This window comes from Falco biarmicus, chromosome 12 (assembly GCF_023638135.1).
Source record: "Falco biarmicus isolate bFalBia1 chromosome 12, bFalBia1.pri, whole genome shotgun sequence".
In the NCBI taxonomy this organism is placed as follows: domain Eukaryota; kingdom Metazoa; phylum Chordata; class Aves; order Falconiformes; family Falconidae; genus Falco; species Falco biarmicus.
Window position 1 is genome coordinate 29,156,305 of NC_079299.1, and position 19,912 is coordinate 29,176,216.

The 19,912-nt window shown below is 41.6% G+C and overlaps 1 protein-coding gene and 1 long non-coding RNA gene across 10 annotated transcripts in view; one reads left to right on the top strand and one right to left on the bottom strand.

The window, feature by feature from the left end:
* Positions 1-306: 306 nt before the first annotated feature.
* On the top strand, positions 307-11,781 carry FAM161A (FAM161 centrosomal protein A). 2 transcript variants are annotated; one of them, XM_056356730.1, is made up of 7 exons: positions 307-515; positions 1,866-2,113; positions 2,559-3,740; positions 4,146-4,313; positions 7,347-7,446; positions 8,385-8,539; positions 9,110-11,781. In XM_056356730.1, the coding sequence occupies exons 1-7, from the start codon at positions 396-398 to the stop codon at positions 9,582-9,584; spliced, it is 2,448 nt and encodes an 815-aa protein (XP_056212705.1). In that variant the 5' UTR covers positions 307-395; the 3' UTR covers positions 9,585-11,781. The 2 variants fall into 2 exon arrangements, with proteins under 2 accessions (XP_056212705.1, XP_056212706.1); XM_056356731.1 differs by lacking the exon at positions 4,146-4,313 and having other exon boundaries at positions 308-515; positions 9,110-11,780.
* The window catches only part of LOC130157329 (uncharacterized), a 36,811-nt gene continuing 24,433 nt past the window's right edge, over positions 7,535-19,912 (bottom strand). For 5 of the 8 annotated variants that reach the window (XR_008824806.1, XR_008824805.1, XR_008824804.1 and 2 more), the window contains 5 exons: positions 17,353-19,286; positions 15,529-15,618; positions 15,007-15,168; positions 14,493-14,600; positions 7,535-7,991 (listed from right to left, as the gene is read on the bottom strand). This is a non-coding gene — a long non-coding RNA (uncharacterized LOC130157329). The remainder of the gene's footprint in view (positions 7,992-14,492; positions 14,601-15,006; positions 15,169-15,528; positions 15,619-17,352; positions 19,287-19,912) is intronic. The other 3 variants (XR_008824808.1, XR_008824807.1, XR_008824802.1) reach the window with 2 other exon arrangements.

The window sequence follows — 19,912 nt, forward strand, 5'->3', positions numbered from 1 at the left end:
TGGTGTGTGTGATTTAATCTATTCATCTGCTTCTTTACGGTAAAAATACTCGTAATTCCACTACCATAAACGTGTGGCTCGGTAACGCCTCTGTGCCGAGTTGGGAGAATATTCCCGCCGATCCCGGTTACCCCGGTTCTGGAATCGCTGAAGTACAGACGCGGGGGCGGGAGAAGATGCTGCAGAACTTCGAGGGGCGCAGAGCGGGGCCGGGCGGGGGGAGCGCGGCGCAACCGCGGCCACCTCGGCGGGGCTAGCGGGCGCGGGCGCGGGGGGAGCCGGCCCGGGGGGAGCCGGCCCGGGGGGCGGGCAGGGCGGCCGGCGCTCCCGCCGCTCCTCCCGCTGCCGCCCAGGCGCGGGGCGTGGCCCGGCCGCCCCGGAGGCTCCGCCCCGCCATGGAGGCTGCGCACCGCGCCGCGCGCCTGGCCGCATCCTGCGTGCGCCCGCCGCTCCACCCGCGCCGCCGCACGCCCGCCGCGCTGTACGAGCGGGGGCCGCCGCCCCGCGCCGCGCAGGTACCGCCGGGGGGGGAGGGGCAGCCGGGGGGCGCGGGAGGCCTGAGGCCGGGCGATGGGCTCAGCGCGGGATGGGAGCCCGCACGGCCTCTCGCTCGCGTCTGCGCCGCTGGGCGGCGACCTGTGGCACAGGCACGCGCAGCCGCCCACCCCCCAGTACACCCACGCACACAGCCACCTGCACGCTCACCCCCCAGTACACCCACGCACACAGCCACCTGCACGCTCACCCCCCAGTACACCCACGCACCCGCTCAGCCGTACAGCCACGCACCAGCACCCCCTTGACCCACCCACTTGCACACCCACCCACCAGTACCCCCATGCCGCCACCCCCGCGCAGCCACGCAGCGGCGCAGGAACCTGCCCGACGGCCGGGCGCAGCGCCAGCCTCCTCGTCAGCTTGCTGCACCGCGGCGCTCAGAGGGGGGATGATGCCCGGGGCCGGGCAGGAGCCCGGGTGGCTCCGAACAGGAGGGTCATACGCAGCGTCGGGGAGCGGGTGCAGAGCACTGCGCTCCGTAACGGCTCTTCACATTTACCTCTTTGCTCCTGTAACTCCTGTTGTTAGGTCGCTATGCAGTGGAAAAAAACGAGTCAGAGACTGTTGCAGTGAAAACCTGACAACATAAAGTAATTTTGTTGGAATGTCAGTTTATAAAAATCCCTCTGTGTGAAAAAATATCACTTTAATTTTTGATAAAAAAACCTGTGCTCTTAATTTTTCAAAACACGGTGCTTAGAAATAACACAAAGGAAGCCTTTGTAACGCAGACTAACCTGGTTTGAACAACTTCTCTAACTTCTGTAAGCTTTAAAAATAACTAAAGAACGTGCTTACCTGCAAACGGCTGCAAGCAGCCAGTGTTGGAATCATAAGCTGTGCAGAATCCCTGTTGTTTCACAGTAAATTATGAAAATAAACATTAATACACAAGATATCTAAGGACTTACTTTTAGGATGCTTGTGGAAATGGGAGGCAGAGAAGGTTCTGTTGTGGTTTTGTTTGCTTCTAAATAAGGGCTTTTTTAGAGCTGCATAGTGATCAAGGAAAAATTACACTTTACAAAATAGTTAAACTTTTTTCTTTTATTAAGTTCTTTTGATCTTATTTCCTGGTATAAATATATTCATTACAGGATAGACTTTGGAATTTTTACATGCTTTAAACAGGACCACTAGGATATAAAATATCATGCAGTAAGATTATTCCGTGTAACGCTGCACTTACATTATCTATTTGGTGTTACTGTCTCATTCCTTAGACTTAATTAGGATAAAGCAATGTTAAGAAGCTTGTTCCCCTTTCTTCTAACAGTGAGAAAATTTTACAAACATCTCTCTTCTAGGGTGGTTTTGAGTTGAATTCAAATACCGACAAAGAGCAAACTGTCTCTCAAAACGGAGACTGTGACGAGTGGATAGACGTCTCCAAAATGTGCCATTCAAATCAGGAATATTACCTGAAGCTAGAAGAGTTGAAGAACGCCCACTTGGAGACCATGGCAAAATTAGAAAGTATGTATCGGAATAAACCGCATTTAAAAGGAACACAACCCCTGGACAAGAAAAATGCCGCTTCTAAGAGGTGTTGTAGGTAAGTTTAGCGGTGCCTTATCTGAAGATTTTCAGATGCTTTGCAGACATCTGTAAAACAACAGGCTTTTTTTCTGGGGCTGGAAAGTGTTACTCCCCCCATCTGCTCTAAGCAGATAATCACAGAAAAGTTAGTTTTAAGAATAAATGATGCTTATTCACCTTGCTAACGGACTGAGATTTACAAGTGTGGGTGCAGCAGAGACTGGGCAACGTGTTTAGTAGAGCGCAGTGCCTTTTCTTGAGCAGTGCTGACTTGTTCGTGATCGGCACTTACTTAAAACTGTGATCTGGCGTGAGTGCCCAGCGCGCTTCTCTTTTCCCATCTCTTCCTCCTCTACTCATCCCACCAGTGCTGTTAATTTTTGGTTTTAATACCTTAAAGTGGAAGTTTTGCATCACTGTTGGACTGGACCCAAAACAATTTCTTTTTTCCTTTTTTAAAGGCCAACTTGGGAGAAGAGCTTGTATCAGCCTCTAAATTTGCACAAATCCTTTTCAGACTCTGACTTAAGTGATCCCTTAGGCTCAAGCATATCTGATGGGTCTGACAGAGAATCAGTGTTTGAAGAAGATGGTAGTGACACTGAATCATCTGCATTTGCTAAGCAACGGATCGAAAAAATGTGGGATGGGTTCTCTGTGGAAGACTACATCTCCCGCACCAAACACAGCTTACCAAGCTCGCCAGCCTTCAGAATGATACGGAAGAAACAGAAAGCATGGTCACCAAAAGTTACTGTGCCCAGGCCTTTCCAGATGACTATCAGAGAAGCTAGAAAAAAAGAACAGAACGTCAAATCAAAGTCACAGATTGAAATAGAAAAGAACTTATTGAAGAAGCAACTAGAGGAAGAAGCAGAGTGTCAGAAAAAATTTCGAGCCAATCCAGTGCCCGCTGCCGTCTTCCTTCCACTCTACCATGAAATTGTGCAACAAAATGAAGAACGCAGGAGGTCCATGAAAGAGAGAAGCAAACTCAGGCTTTTGGCTTCTCAGAAACCATTTAAATTCATGGAACGAGAGAAGCAAAGGAATGAAATCAGGAAAATGCAGTTAAGAGATCTTTCCACACCTGAAAAGAAAACAAAACTGTTCAAAGCAAAACCAGTTCCTAAATGTGTTTACAGTCCAGCTGTTAATGACAAGCTAAAGGAGGAAGAGCTGTACAGAGAAATCAGGATCAGGATGAGAGCTGAAGAGTTGCTACGTAATTCATCTCTACCCAACAGCAGACTGGCTTTAAAAGGTAATAATAAGAAGAAACACAAATGCGTGGAACCAAGGCAAACACAACACAAACCCCAGATCAAAGCAAGCGTTCCAGATTTTGAACTACTACACCAGAAATTTCAGGAACGGCTCCTGCAACAAAAACAAGTGAAACACCTTACAGTCTGTGAACCTTTCAACCTTCGGACTCCATATATTCCCTCAAACAAGGGGAAGATCTTGAAGGACATCCAAGAGGATGAAGAGAAGTTGAAAGAAACACGCTGGCCGTATGCCTCTCCAAGACGTAAACCGGAAATGAGACATTCGAGTGCAAATTCACCTCTCTCAGGATTCAGAGAATATAAATTGCCAAAAATCACAGAATCCACAAGACGACGGCTGCAAGCCATAAGGTGACTACTTTAGTGACGATCTCCATTTTATATAAACTTTAATAAGAGCAACTTCTTTTGTATTTCTACATATGTAGTTAATTCTTCCATGCAGTGAATATAGGACTTAAGATATTAATATAAGGGCTTAATTATAATATAAAACTTAAAATATTTAAATAGAGGACTTAATTAGTACTTATGATTGTTAAAGAAACAGTAGTGCATCTTTCTCAGAACATCCATCGGAAAGGGACAACTGGCTGCTGTTTCCTAGGGTATGTATGCCAGAATCCCTTAAAATGGTACATAGCTTGTGTCCTTTTATGCCAATCGTGTTTCCACCCTGTTTTTCTCTTTTGAATCTCCTTTGGAGTCTTGCTCTTGATTTAAAATCAATTCAGCCTTAGTTTATTTTTCCACTAGGAATTCACTTGAGGAAAAGAGAAAGCTGGAAGAACAACATAAAAGGAACAGAACAAAGCAGAAACAAAGAACGAAAAAACTCCAGAAAATTGTAACAGTTCGGGCTGAGGCCAATGACCCACATCAGAGCCTAGCTCAAATGTCTAAATCCAAATTAAAAACATTAAGGTATTTTGTGCATTCCCCTGAATCCTGAACCTCTCATTCTACATTGTATGTTAAACATACAATGTAAAAAAATAGCATAGTCTAAGCTTACAGGTTTACACATTTGATAAATTATACACTGTACAAGCAGCTAGTTAAAAAAGTGGCCAAATTCCAACTGGGAAATTGTTGCCTGTTCTAATGATTTCGCTCTATATGTTCCACCTTACAGTATTATAGATTAGCTACCAGGAGACTCCCGTGTTTTCTCAATTGACATACCAACTAACTAGGAAAATTTTAAAGGAAAATCAAAAGGAAAAGTAACAGTGTAGTTACAGAATATCCTTGCACTGCTGGATTGATGGGTGTTGGTACAACTTCAGTGCTAGCTGTCTCCTACAGTAGCAAAACTGCCACAGTTCACTTTGTGAACCCACTTAAGAAGGGAAAATTGGAGCAGGAATTTTAACTTGGCACACCTGTCAGCAGCTAACTAGGAAGCTGCTGGTGCTTCGGAGGAGTGGGATCCAAAGTTAACTTTAGCAGAGATACAAAAATTGTTCCGATGTGACTGAGAAAAGTAGTACACAGGGAAAAGCATCCGTGCCTTCTCAGCGTGCGGTAAGCTAGCCGGCCAGGTGGCTCCAGCTCCCTGATGCTGATCTAATTCCGGGAGTGCTGCTTGACCTCGCATTGGTGGCTAATTTAGCCATTGCTGCTTCTTGTTCTTTTTAACCCCGGGGGGGGGGTGGGGGGGTGGGAAATATTAGTCCTGTTTGACTGGGTCTTTAGTGAGGTTTATAATTTGCCTTGGCATGGTGGCACTGCAGCAGTACCGTCCATGTAAGGCGCTGTTAGGTGCAGACAGCGAGAGGTACCGACTGCTCTGCACCTGCTGCTTCAGGCACAGGCAGGATTCTTGGGCAGTGCCTGTGAATCCTAATTCCCAGTAACCAGGCACATTGCCAGCAACTGACAGTAGTAGGGCAAAACACTATGAGGGTGAATGGTAAAGAGATAGGCCTGATTACAAGAGTCATAGCTTGGGTTAGCAACTTCTAAGCTACCATACTAAATTCTAAGGCATTTTGAATGCGGTTCAGGACAGAGATCGTTCTGAAATGAGGGTGGAGGCTAGGGCAGTCTTTGTGGCTGAGTTGAAAGGTTACAAATAAGGTTTCCTCATTTCTTTTTTTGCTTTACACTGGTCTCTTCTTTCTGTATAGCTCAAACAGAAAACTGTGGATATATTCTTAATAGACTTTAAACTCTGGGCTGTTATAAGCAAACTTGCTAAAATAGTGCAGCACCGCCTGCGAGACAATACTGCAGGTTGTTCCACCAGCAAACTTTCTAATGGTTATTCACCACCAATGTTGCTTCACTGTGACCAGAAAGAGAAAATGGAGCAGGAGCTGAAGCACGTGCATTCTCACCTGCTGAAAGCATGAAGTGGAGTGGCTCAGCCGGGATATGCTAGAAGCAGCGCTGTAACAAGCATTTTGCTGGGCCACAGGGGCAGCCAGTGACTATCCAGCGTACACCTGCACCCGCCTACAGCCTCCCCCAAAGACAGCTGAAGCCAAAGCACACACAGAAAGCAGCAGTGGTCTAGGAGAAGCAGGGCTTACACAGGGTCCTGGAGAGCAGAGATGCAGCGGTAGAGATGCAGGTTGAAGAGGGCAGTCCCTTCTAACTATTTTGTTAGTCAAGAGCTGAAGCACAATTGCTTTTGTAACATGACCAGCAGATACTGTTAATAACAGGAGCTTTGTAATTTAAGTGTCCTTGGGCAGACGATCTGCTGACTCTAGGACAGAAGCAGAAAATAATTTGCGTTACGGTAGCAGAGCAGACAATTAAGAGAGACAGTGGGTGTGTTTACAGGTTTGATTTGAGTTCGTTCAGCAGTGAACTCCACATTACAGTATTTAGCTTAATCAGATTTCAAGAGTATTGTAAAACACTCATGCTTAATTCTTGTCTGCACATAAAATTATGCTATTACAAAGCAAGATTACTTCCCTAGTGCTGATGCATTAAGGCTGGTACAAGTGCTTAACTTGATAATGCTTATTTCAGCATAGGCTGGGTAATAAGGTATATTAATGTAAGTGCTTTTCTAACAGATAATTAGGTTTGTAGAAAGCCGCCTGAGAGAGCAAGCAAGTAGCAACAATGAAGTTCACTCCCTCAGAATGGTGAATAACTTGCCTTAATGCACAGCCGTATTGCAGAAATTCAGAGGATGGCAAGGGAAAGAGGCAGGAGGAGACAGAAGTGTAAAATGCTCCCTAGTTCTCATACTTGCCCTTAAGTGTCTGATTTAGTAATGCTAGAGCTGGCCCAGTACAGAGGCATCATCACAAAAACGTGTCTTTGTCACACACCGAGGATTACAGCCCACGCTACCTGGATTATCTAGTGCTTGCTATGATCTGAGATACCATTTCAGTTGAGGAATCAACAGTTTCATCATCCTTCTATACTGATTGGGCCCTTGAAAAACCAACTAGGGAAAAAAATCATACTGTGATCGAGAATGGGCCACCCCTCTTGTGAAACAGACTGGTTAAAGTAGCAATATTCTTATCGTCAAACTTTACCTTAAAGTCCTGATTTTTATTTAATAATACTAATTTCTGTCTAAAATTCTGTTTTGTTTTGCTTAGAACAACTGCAATATGTCGGTATGAAGTCAGCATTTAAAAAACCCTAAGTATCCAAATTAAAAAAAAACCACTTAGTACCCAAAAAACCCCAAAGAATGCAAACTCAGGCAGCCTCTCTTTAACCTCACTAGCCAGGACCTCTCTCTGCTTATCCAAAGTGACTACTCCAGAGACAGTTTTGTTCAGTACTTAGAGGCAAGCAATTACTGTAGACAGTGAGACAGTATACCTCAGACCCTGTAACCACCATAAAATAATTTACCTTTTATGTGTCTTTAAGTAGGGTAATATTTAGTTTGTTATGAGCAATTTAGCTGCTGTAGAAAACTACTTGTATGATAAATTAATAATAATTTCTCTTGTGCTCTATTTCCCTTAGGAATTATGAGAAACAGAGAATGCAAGAATATTTGCAAGAGTTGCAAGAAATGGAAGAAAGAGTAAACCAAAGGCCGTTGCTCTTTGAAAGAGTCACTCAGGTTGTCTTGCTTCTGTATTACTTCTTAAACTTACCTTCAAATACTGCAAAAGACATTTTAGTCAAACATTTTTAGAAGATATCTAAAAAATACTTTTCACACCAGTATTAGCCCATTTTAATCTCTGCTGCCCCATCTCTGTATAAATATTACTAAATTTTGTAATTAAACATTCATGGCATGTTTGCACAGGGAACCGAGATGACTGTTGTAAATATGTTGTCCGATAGGGTTATCATGTGATAACTGAAAACACAACAAAAAGTTACAGCAGAAATGTGAGAGGTTTAAGCTGGGAAAGAAGTGATAAGAAATTAGAGTCTACTGTAAAGCTCAGGTGCAGCATATTTTTCTGTTTCCATTTCAGTACGACCATGTGCTGGTAGTGTGGGCTCTGCCCTGTTTCCACACCCAGAGAGGCAGCAAGTCATAGATCGCTGGTTCCCTCGTCCCTTCTGGCTGTGTGGGTTTCCTGCTCTGCCATCGCTGCGGGGCAGGAGCATCTGCGTAGATTGGAGGGCGAGTCCTCCTCACTTCGATACTACCTGCAGGAACAGAATTTACACCCTCAGTTTCAGAGGCAGAGATACACATCTATGTAATTTGTTAAATAGCGCTGTAAGAAGGTTAATCAATACTGCTTTTTAAGGGCATTTTTTCTACATGTCCACATCTTCCCCTCCTCCCTCACCGGCTATATACAGAATACATAACTCTTCATTAGCCAGTAGGTGCAGGGAGCAAACCAGATTTAGGTACAGAAAAGGAAAATCTGGTGTAAAGTTTTCAAGTATTGTTTTGCCATTCTTCCCTGCAGTGAATAGTCATTCAACTCATCAGATGCAATTAATGGGAGAGAGTATTAATATAAAAAAAGTATCGAAAGACAGGCATTTAATGCATTTAGGTAACACATAACCATTGTGGTTTTCCTACAGAAAAATGCCAGAATAGCAGCAGAAAAGCATTATTCTAACAGACTGAGAGCACTGGGGATATGCCCAGAGTTTGTTTCAAAGAAAGGACAAACAACTAAATTGCTACAATGCTCCAGTTCTGAAGATTTTAGTATCTCCACTGGTGCCAGAGAAAGGTAGAGATTACTGAAGGCTTTCTCCCCCCTCCCCATCCCCCCCGTCCCCATGTAGCTAGTAACTAGAAAGTAATTTTTGATGTGTAGGTTTGGGGTTTTTTTTAATTATTGGTAATATTTCCCAGGTAAATATTTGACTAGGTAGTTAGCTTTACTATCGTTAGCAATAGTATGTATTTTTTATTGGTTTTCCTGAATTAAATACTGTTTCATGAAACAGAGCGAGCACTGGATATGTTTACGTAACACACCTCAAAGAAGAGCGAAGAAAAGCATTTTTTATTTGTTCCTTTCACCAAAAATTCTGGCAGGTTGCTAGGAAGTCACTTCATTCTGCACTACTTTCACTGATATTTTTTTTTTTAAAAAGAAGAAATATATTAGCAATACTGTTGAGTTACTTTCTAGCATAAAAGGAGACTCTAGTGTCCCCACCTTCCCTTTTATCTCCCTGGTTCCACCCCAGCCAAGTCTACCAGGATTTGTCCTAGATTACCTGAAAGTAGTTTAAAACCTACTTGAAAGCACCTAACCTGAAAATAAAATCACATGTGCAAATTGTCTTTTCAGAGTTGTCAAAAATAAAGTGAAAGAAAAAGAATCCTTTGAGGAAGCAGCTAACAGCAGTCCTCGGTCTGAGCAGTCCTGTGAGGAGGAGGAAGAGGAGAGAGAGAAGAGGAAAGGCATCAAAACTTGCACCCGGGATGGCCAGTCCAGTGAGCTGGAGGGTGAGGAAGAGGCGAGAGCCAGCCCTTCTGCTCATCAGCCGTGCCATGCAGAGGAGGCTGGGTCCAGCCCCTCCTCTGACCAGCACCCTGAAGAGGATGAGGAGAAGGAAGAGGAGGCAAAGGCAGGCATGTCACTTGGCCATTCCCAAGAGGAAGAGGAGGAGCAGTCAAGATCCAGCTCTCAGTCTGACCAGTCACATGAACATGAAGAGGAAGGTCAGTCTGATGCTGAAGCGGAGGGTGCCTTCAGATATGAGGATGAGGAATATGAAAATTATGATTCAGAAGAGAAACCCAGCGATGACGAAGCTGACTGAGAGGGGGGCAGGCAGGACAGCCTGGGCTCAGGAACCTATTTCACTGCTGGCAGTGAAACAGACACCAAAGAAAAACTTGGTGCTTCGCTACCGATACACAATTCTGTGAATGTAAACCTCGTAGCTTAACAGTCTTTCCAGCACAGAAATTGTGTCTATTTTCCAATAAGACAGATCAAGTTACTAATTTCCACCAAGAAAAGAATTTACTTTTGTATTAGTCTTCTTTATTCTAGTCTTCTGTGACTGCAATTAGCGTACCTCTGTTCATAAAATGAACTGCAACCACTGTTTAATAACAATGTCTTGCGTGCTGTGTTGGTAAGTACTCGGGTCTTATGTCCAGCTCTTTTGACATGCGGGCAAAGCCAGATGAGCGTTTGGAGCAGCAGTCTGCCATTACCAGTGCTTCCCAGTCTCAGGTATTTCAGTACTCCTGGGGTCTGTTCCTGCAACACCTGGGATGGCAGCGAATAGACGAGGGTTTGTTGTACAGGCCCTCAGAGTGGTTTTAGCAGAGCAGCTGCTAGGAAGACAACTTGTGCAGTCAGACAATATGGCCAAAGCTGATCTGTTCAGCTCCTCCCTCTTCTTCCCCGGGGGTTTGTCTTCTGCCCGCTTCAGTGAGCTGAATCGGCTCAGTGATGGGTCAGCTGAATGCCAGGGCCAGAAAAGATCACTGTTTTTGGAGGAAACAAGCTGTTTTATCAATTCAGCTACTTCCTCTAACTGAAGTATTAAAGAGTATTGCAGTTGCTCTCCCTATAGTGAAGAAAATGCCTAGAATGCACCGAGAGGAGCCACTTAAACTTTCACAAAGAATTTTAACACTCACAAGTAAGGCAGAGGAGTCAGTCAGCAGAATAGCATTTATGCTGCAGATCTTGTATGACTACCTAACCAAACCCCAAAACTGTTCTTTCAACTCCTTTTGTTTTGAAGAGCTCTTCCCGTGGATCATGTAAAATCATTCTGCATAACATAATAACAAACGCTGACATTAATATTCAAATTTCTTTATTGAGACAGTAAACATACACTGTAAAGAGAGAATCTTAATACACCAGGGGAAAATGCAGCCCAAGCAGCTCTAGTTGCATGGAAGTATGGAAATAAGTGCTTTAGTACCTTTTCTTACACACTTGCTACTCAGGACTTAGCTGCTACACAACAAAGAATGAAAATAGAAGGGTTTTGGTTTTTTCTTCTTTATGATAGTAGCACCTTCTCCTCCTATGACTAGCTTTCTTGCTACCCTGTCATATGCAGTGTTAGGAAAGAATGCATCCACATAATACCAGACCACAAACAAGGATTGCAAGCAAGCCTCGTCAGGACAGAGTATAACGCAGCATTGCACAGGTGCTCAGAACCTGTTCACTGAATAGTAAATGCATTTGTTAACACTACCAGGTTTGAAAAAGCATCTGCAATGACTAACAACAAGGATTATTTTTTATTTTCTTCCTTGCTGCATGCAAGAGCATTAGCTAAATCTGTTATTATTTCCTCCTCCTGACTTTGAGAAACTGTGTAACAATGTTTGGAATTTTTTAAACGTTATTACTTTTATTTATTTTTGAAGTGTGAGCATAATTATTGTGAATGTGAAACATTTTTTTACTTAAATAAAATATACATTATATACATGTCATAAATGAAAATATGAATCATTACTTCATAAGGAAAATAGCTGTTTACAATCTCTAGTTATACCTGACAGCCCCACAATACAAACTTGAGGTTGGTTTGCTTGTCTTTGTCCGTGTTCTGTAATTCTGTACAATATGTTATTGAATTCACAGTTACGTATTACTGATTCTTGTCTCTATGGGAAATCAGGTTTTTTTGAAAGAAGGCAGAGGAGCTCTAAATAATGGGTTGGGGTTTTTTTTCAAACATTACTTGAAGATTTTTTTCCTCAGAAAAAAAATCAAGTTTCTAAGATCTGACAGCACTCAACTAAGTGTTGTAAAAGAATAAATATGTAATTGTTGAACTGTTAATACAGAGACTGAAAACATTACTAGGACTCCTTTGAACTGGAAGTAACAACAAATGCCCTTTTTTTTTTAAAGGTTTTAGGAGGAGTTAGGGACCTATGTATAACTTAGATTGGGTTTTTCACCAATTTTTTACTATATTAACCTTAACAATAACCAAATTAATGAACACTGATAAATATGATACAACAAGGACAGGGTAGTACAGCTTTTGGAGGTTATGTCTCGACTTTTTTAGCATTTCCAAAAAACTCAAGCAGAATCATGTGGACTAAAGGGATCCGACTGACACTTCGTTTACCAAGAATTTACCAAGGTTAACCTAGATTTCCAGGAAGTATTTGACACAATTTGCTATCAAGGGATCTTAAAGAAACCAGCCTGATTGTAGGAAAAGAAAGGTCTTCATAAATTAGTAACTAGTTAAAAGTTTAGGAAAGAAAAGGTCAGTTTTCACAGTGTAAATGCAGTTATTGGCAGACATGCAATGAGATTAAGACTGCTCAGCGTACTCCGAAGGGATCTGTCGTATCCATTCCAAAGAGTTTGCTGAGGCCACAGAGTTATTCAATGCTGTGAAAAAATGAAAATGACTGTAAAAAAATGCTGAAGGATCTTATGAGAATTACAGAAGTTTTAATAAGTGCAAATAAATGCACATGAAGGTAAAAAAATACTCCTGAACTATGTAGTACTATAAAATGAAACAAAGCAATTACATCTTGAATACTGTGTGTGGTCCTGGTCCTCCCATCTTAAAAGGGATTTATTATGTAACTGGAAGAAGGCAACGAGAATGATCAAAGATAGAGAATGGTTTTTATATGACAAGAAGGTAGTTTGGTTTTCATATGACAATACATAGTAGGATTCTTTAATTGGGAAAAGATTGCAGAGTTCAAACTTTGAGATATTAAAGGAACCATTTATGAAAATCACTTTGAGCAGCACAGATTTTGAAAGCGGAAGAATAATGAAACTGCAGTCAAAAAAAACATTCAGAAATTGCATTACAAACAAGAAAAGGGTAAGTGTGCCAATAAGGAATTAAAAAGGAAAGAAACAGCAAAGAAAAATCACAGATGACAGAACAAAAATGGCGAGAGACAGGTCAGGATGAATTAAACCCCATGAAGCAAAGTACACCAAAGAAAAATTCTTCAGACAAAGAATGAGGCACATACATCACACTGTCATGGGATATTTTTTGGACTGGCCTATTGTTCCAGTCATCATTTGATCTTCTTTTATTTTTCTGGCAGGGAGGATGGTTTAAAGCATAGACAAAACAGGAAAAAACTAATAGGATTGTGGCACTGAAAGGAAATTTTTTTTTAAGGAAAAAAACCCTGTACCTTCAACATGAAAATCCAAATCTAGGATTTTGGTAAATTACAGGATGCAGGGTAGTACCATAGAAAGGAAAATAGAATATGCGGTACTTCCTGTCAGAAGTCAAAATGTTTTGATGCAATTAACATGGAGGAAAAAAGATATCATTTGGTTCATAAAAGACGATATAATACAACATTTTAAGGTAAAAAGCCCATTACAGGAGAAATGATGCAAGTTGTACTTTCAGGAAAGCCACCTAGCAGGACTGAGAAGAACAGAAAAGTTTCTCACAGATTACTGAATATTCTGTCTTTAATATTTTAATTAATGGCCACAGCACAGAAGTAGAAACATGTTCAAAAATTTGCAAAGAAAATGAGAAAGGTGTATCCAAAAACAGGTTTAAAAATACCACAGGGGAAGAAGAAGATAACTTCACATGTAGACTGCAGTATTAAACAGTAATTTCTAAACGCAAGAATAACATTTTTTTAATGGAAATTCATCACCTGAAGCTCTAAGGAGAAAGACCCAGGTGACTTGTTGAGCAACAGATATTGTACCACAAAATGTGATCATAAAAAAAGGTGACAGAATCAAAGGATATGGCAGACACAGTATTTCCAGCAGGACTGGAAATACTTTTATGTCTTTTATGTCCACAAACACTGCAGATCCCATTCTGGGTTTCTGAGTGATTCTCATGGTACTGAATATGAGCAATAGCCTTGGTTGGAAATTCTGTACTAAGCCTCCCACTGCGTATCTGCTTACACCCGCCAACAGGTTCCCACAGAGATAAGCTGTAGCCGTATCCACCGCGCTGGAGAAGGCTGGTGTTACAGCCAGTCTCAAGGGTCAGCATGATCACTCGGCTGCAAGGCACTGGCTTGCAAGTGGGGATACACATCCCAGGAAAGGGATACAGATCCTGGAAGTGTAGTGCTCGCAGGCAGTGCAGTTGCTATGAAAAGGCTCTAATATCTGGCAAGCCCAGGCTGAAAATGGTCATAAGGTCATAGGACCTACACTGTAATAAACCATCTGTGTTTGCTGAAGTTTAGAGACATCGGAAATGGTATGTTTTTAGCAGTAGCAAATTCTACAGGAAAAGGAATATCACTGTCAAGTAAACCAAACAGAGGTACAAGGCCCACAGAGAAATAAGGATTACTTTTAAGTTACAGCCACATGCCGTGCCCTGTGTGACTGTTCAGCACCCACACCTAAAATACTCATTTTAGGACTAAATACAGTCCTAAAATATTAATATTGACAGGTTGTACATCAAGCCTACTTATATGTATATTTTTATATATTTCTAACTCGATATATAAATATTTATTTTCTTTCTATTTATATATAATCTAACTCAATATATAAATATAATATTAAATATAAATCTTGAAAAACAGGCTCCAAAAGCACACTCCCTAGCTGGACTCCAGTGAGGCTATGGGAGCAAGAAGAGTTGCTACTGTGAACCGTTAAACAACATCTTGAGCTTTGGGCAGCCAATCACCCCTCTTTTAGGGGTGTTTCTACCTTTTGGTTTGCATTCCAAATTTACCTGCATTTCTCAAGCATTCTTCATATGTACGATAACACTTCCTCTAGAAACCATCTTCTCATGTACATAATTACCATAATATCAAGCAGGATGTTACGTTCTTTTTTCCTTTAAGAAAAAAAAAAGTTACATCACCACCTTTTACAGCTGCTCCAAATGAAGAGAACAACAATATAATTCAACTTTTTGAAAAAAAAATGTTTGAAGTCATCACTATTTTGAAATTATTTAATTATAGTCTCATTCAGAATCCTCAGGCTTCTGGAATGACAGAAAGCAAAATATTTGCCTGAGCTTAGCAGATAATAAGCACTATAAAGATCAAAATATATATTAAAAATTATTTCTAAAAGTATGTCTATACAGTTGCCCACAAATTTAAGTCAAACATCAGTTTTGTATGCAAAACACATTTGTGCAGGAATACTAACTAGTCCATTATTACAAGTTAGAGCAGCTGCAAATGTTAGCATGCAGATAAAATTGGAAAGGGTTTGATGTCTGTCCTCCTCACCCTTCAGTGGAATTTCAGTCTTAGATCTGTGGTTGTATAGTATTTTGAGAATCACCTGGCTTTAGGAAAAAAAAAGCCCTTGCACACTCCAGCAAAACTCAAAATTGCTTCTTTCTTCAATAGGAATTTCAGGTGTTTGAGGAATGTCAGATCAGAACAGACCTGCAATAGTATCAGAAAAATATTAGTTCTGTATTGAGCAGTAACAGTATTAAGAGGCTTCCACTGTGCTAAGTGTGCACAAACACACGGAAAAAAAACCCCAGTCCAGTCTTACTGGGCATCTCTGCATATTTCAGAGGAAGTACCTCATTTTTCACTCTCAGAGTAAATCCTTTCATAGCCAGCTGTGCATATAAAACAGCTTGCTTGTGCCCAAAGAGCACAAGCTCCGTTCTCCCCATGCTTTATTTTCCTCCCTGTTTTTCAGACACTTTCACTGACCCAAATTAACTTACTAAAACAGCCCAGCCAAATGGAGGGGGTGAGATTAGGAGATGACAGGGACAAGCAGGACTTCACCTTTTTCATGCTGGCCAGTTACAATCAGCATCTCAAAGAACTGCATCCCAGGAATAGCCACATGAGAAAATCCCTCCTATACTTAAGCCGCTGTAGTTCAGAGAAGGCAAACATTAACAGGCAAGAAATACTGTTGTTTAATGATAATTAAGACTGTAAATGACCCCATGTTTAATTTCATGAACACAAATGGTATCATGAAAGCCAGTTGTCAACAGAACTCAAAACAAGCGTATTTGCACTTGCACGACTCAAAACTTGCTACTAATAGTTAGAGCTTTCTAACAATAAGCCGATTACTAACAATAGTTAGGCAGGTTCACAAGAAGGTTAGTAAGATTAAGCAGGTTACCAATTAACAATAAGGAACCACACAGCTAACACAGCTAGGAAATTTGAGTTGCCAGCATAACGAATTGTTACAGACCATCCCATTACCACATTCAGATCATCACTGTCTTTTCAAACATAGCCTTCCATACATACAGATGTACATGGTTCTCACAAAGGGTTTTTTAATGCATATTATATATGCATTAGATAGATATATATATAATTATACTTTTAAATGAGTATTTTAGGCCATCTTACATTTTCTAAAATGGATGAAAGATACACAAGTGATGTTTGTAATAAGCAGTAGAAGCAAATAAAGAAAAATCAGCTCTTATAGCTGTTTGTGTGTGTGTGTGTGTGTGTCATTCATTGAATTCAGCTCTGGGGAGCTCAGTCCAGTAACAACTTTATCCCTGAAAGTACTGGAATTGCCAAGGGCACCACCACAGCTAGCCAAGTGATGAGCTCTCAGGTCTAACGCTCAAGGGGCCACGCAAACAGCTAGGTGTGAGTTAACATATTGCTTGTTGATGGCCATTTTGGGGTTTTGAACTCCAAAGAGTTTTCTAAGAAAAAAAAAGCAATTCCAAATATTACACAGCAGAATTTCAGCACAAAGCGCTAAGGCTAGTCTGGCTGACACCACAGGCCTGCTTATCATGCCATTGCAAAATATCCATTATTAAGAAATGGCTATCAATGGGTTCATAAGGTTTATGATACTGCAAAACTGTGATACCTCCTGAGGCAGTCAGACCAGAAGCACGTGAGTATCAGAGCTGAGATACTAAGCAGTTAAGACTTTAAATAAAACTCAGAAAATAAATTTGCAGAGTCACCCACTATGAAGACTAGAAAAAACTCTTATTTTAAATCCTTGTCCATTTAGTTTCCTCAGTCAGAATTTCCCATAGCCCTTGCTTGTTAACTAGATACATAGTTTATTCCTGGGTGAATTCCTTTCTCCTCATACCCTGTTAAGGCTGATTTAATTTTGGCCTAGCAAGCTGAAGCTGAGTTTAACCCTCCTCGTGTAGCTGGCTGGGTACCTGTTTGCCTGCTCCAGCTTGTTTCTAACCCTGAGAACTAGCAGCAGAACTACCCATGCAGCACACAGGCTTGCCTGTCCACACAGCTCCCTTTCCTCCCTTTCCCACCGAAAGGGAGCTCAATGTTGCACAGAAATAGCCTTCAGCTTCAAACCAGCCGTGCAACTTCACTCATGGGGCTGAGCAGCTTCTGAAAGGAGTATCTAGACTTTTCTAATTGATTGTAACAGCTAGAGCCATTCCTCACTGGATAATAAAAGTGCATGCATAAAATAATGAAACTGTTTAAAACTGAGACAGCCAAGTTGCACCACTGCTTTCAGAAGCCAATAATCACCAACCACATGCCAACAGTTTTGAGTCTGGGGCAGAACAAATTTATCTCAGTGACTGACCATGTTTCTGAGCACAGGCAATGATGCCTCTGCAATCTGCGTACCTGACCCAACATCCACTGGTCTCTGCTGGGAAGCTGGTAACCTTGCTCCATTCTCATGAACAGTTGAGGCCAAGCTACGCGAGGGAGATTTTCTCAAGGGCTTCCTGCAGTTCTCTCATCTTCTCCAGAAGCAAACTGTCCTCTGTTCTTACCGGCCAAACCAGATGTGCGAATACATTAACACATTAAAGAAAATGCTATCCACCAAGATCTTTATGTTTCTGAAGTTACTTACAAAGCACAGGGATATTGCACAATGATGCCACTTCACAATGGCTGGAGACATCATTATTTCTAAATGAGATTTAGCTACAGAATACCCAGTCATTGATACATTTAGCATTGATGAGGCAGCAAATATACTGGGTAATATTCATCATCATATAAAGAGTAACTATGAAAAAGTTCTCAGTTTTATTCAACAACTACTGCTCTTTTAGACAGTACAATACCAAAGCCTACTGCCTGCCCTCCTTACTCTAACGTAGAACCAGCAACTATAAAACATGGGGCAAATTCCACTTTAGGCCACACAGCTGAGCTCAGCACTATTTACCTGTGAAACACACTCAGTTTAACACTAAATGGAAAGAAAATCCACCTTGGAAGTTGTTTCTGTGAAATGAATCCCTGCATAACTCCTCTCTCCAGGACAGCATTGCCACATCCTAAAGGAATTTCCATCCCCTGCAACCGCTGGCAGCTGAAGGGGATGGAAACCTAAGTGGGGACTGTCCAGGTACGCCAAGGACCATCCAGCATGCAGCCTACAGAGCACTTTCCACCCCATTCTCACAAGGCCTGTATCTTGACAAAGACAACTCCTACAAAACCTGCAAAAAGCTTTTAATTCCTCAGGTAGAAGACATTCTGGAAGGACAAGTATTAGGATAAAGAACAAAGTCTGTAGATGAGATTCCTAATGTCACCAAAACCTGGGACTACAACTCCTTAACAGCAATGTAGTATTAAGAAGCAGGCATTATTTACTGCAGTGCTGGATGCACGGGGGATCGCTCCACCTAACGTGCATCCCAAACTATTTCACAGGTCCCATTTTATGTCACATAGCTATACAGATTCACTACATTTCCCAGAATTATTTGCGTATGTACGAGTCTTCCCGGGACCTTACGGTGTCCTTTTATGGCTGTGCAGTTAGGCCTCTAGGTGGTTGTCTTGATGGTCTGTGGTCATTACTTCCTCTTCACTCCTCTTCATCCCATGGTTCACTCTGTGACCCCCTAGATTTGGTACACATCCCTTATTTGGCATTTCTTCACAAACCATAGAACCAGCTCGGCCTGGTTTTGCTGCTACAGATCCTCTCTTATCACTTAACACATTCCTTGACTAAGATAAACACTTCCTTACATGGTTAGTAGCTACATACAAGAACTACAAGGCCTAAACAACAGCTGGCCCAAGGACACAGCCAACCTGCAACTAAAAGCTAGTTTCTCTACATAATCCAAACTTCCACAGAACTCTTTTATTTGCTCCTTTTCTTTTAAGGATTCATAGTTTTATAGCTATGATCCTCTTTTCTAAATACATTCATCTCTAGAACAAAGGTTCATGCAGCAATTACAGCATTGTATCATTAAAGGTTTCTCCAAACAGAGCGCAAAACAATCCAAAGAAGCTGCACAGCAGAATTTGTCTGCTTTCATAAGTCACCTTGCAGGAAACCAAGCAGTTTCCATGATGTGGTAAGATTTTGGTTAGTTTGTTGTTTGGGTTTTTTTAATAACAATTTTAGAAAAACTTCAGTAAAACACATTATCTAAACAACAGCATAGAGATGCTGAAAATATGCTTCCCTTTTCTGCTGCGAGTTGTATTCCAGCCTAACTCACCACCACAAGAGCCCCTTTCATACAGTACCCATTCAACAGAGCCTTCAGCTCTGCTATTTCCTTCAGGCAGGCACCCTGTAAAATAAAGGAAAAGATTTAATTTGATAAATTATTTGCAATTTGTGCATATAAGTCTGTGGATACAATTCACTCACCATAAACAAGAGCAAAGGACTGAGTCAGCATGACATACTTGATAAAGTACTTGTGAAATTTTTTTCTTAATCAACCTGTGCTTTCACAGAAACGTTTGAAATGAATTGAAAGTTTGCTTCTAAAAGTTTGCTTCAGGTGAAAAGGACCAGTCCCTTTCCTCTCTCCTGACCGTTTACTATTGAACAGGGTCTGAGGCGTGTAAAGTGCAGATCAAAAAGTCCTTCTGAGCACCCAGCAAGCCTATTCACCTTGCTAAAATAGTAGAAATAATCTTAGCAAAACACTCCACACCACAACAAAAGCTCTTCCCAGCCATTTTGGTGAGCAGCAGGGCAAGCACAAGGGGAGGGAAGATCAGATGACTGCCAATAAGGCGGGAGAAGTAAAGAACAAGATGAGTTGTTAATTTGTCTCAGTCATAATGTACAAGCACATCCCAAGCCTGCATTTCTTATTTTTTGTTTACTGCACAAAAATCACTTCTCAAACACATGGAGGGATCTGACTATCATTTTCCCCAGACTTCTGATATAAGCCTAGCACAG

Coding starts and splice junctions, on each gene's coding strand:
- FAM161A (XM_056356730.1), top strand. CDS start 396: ATGGAGGCTGCGCACCGCGCCGCGCGCCTGGCCGCATCCTGCGTGCGC. Junction 2,114..2,558: donor GCTTCTAAGAGGTGTTGTAG/GTAAGTTTAGCG, acceptor CCTTTTTTAAAG/GCCAACTTGGGAGAAGAGCT. Junction 7,447..8,384: donor TCTTTGAAAGAGTCACTCAG/GTTGTCTTGCTT, acceptor GTTTTCCTACAG/AAAAATGCCAGAATAGCAGC.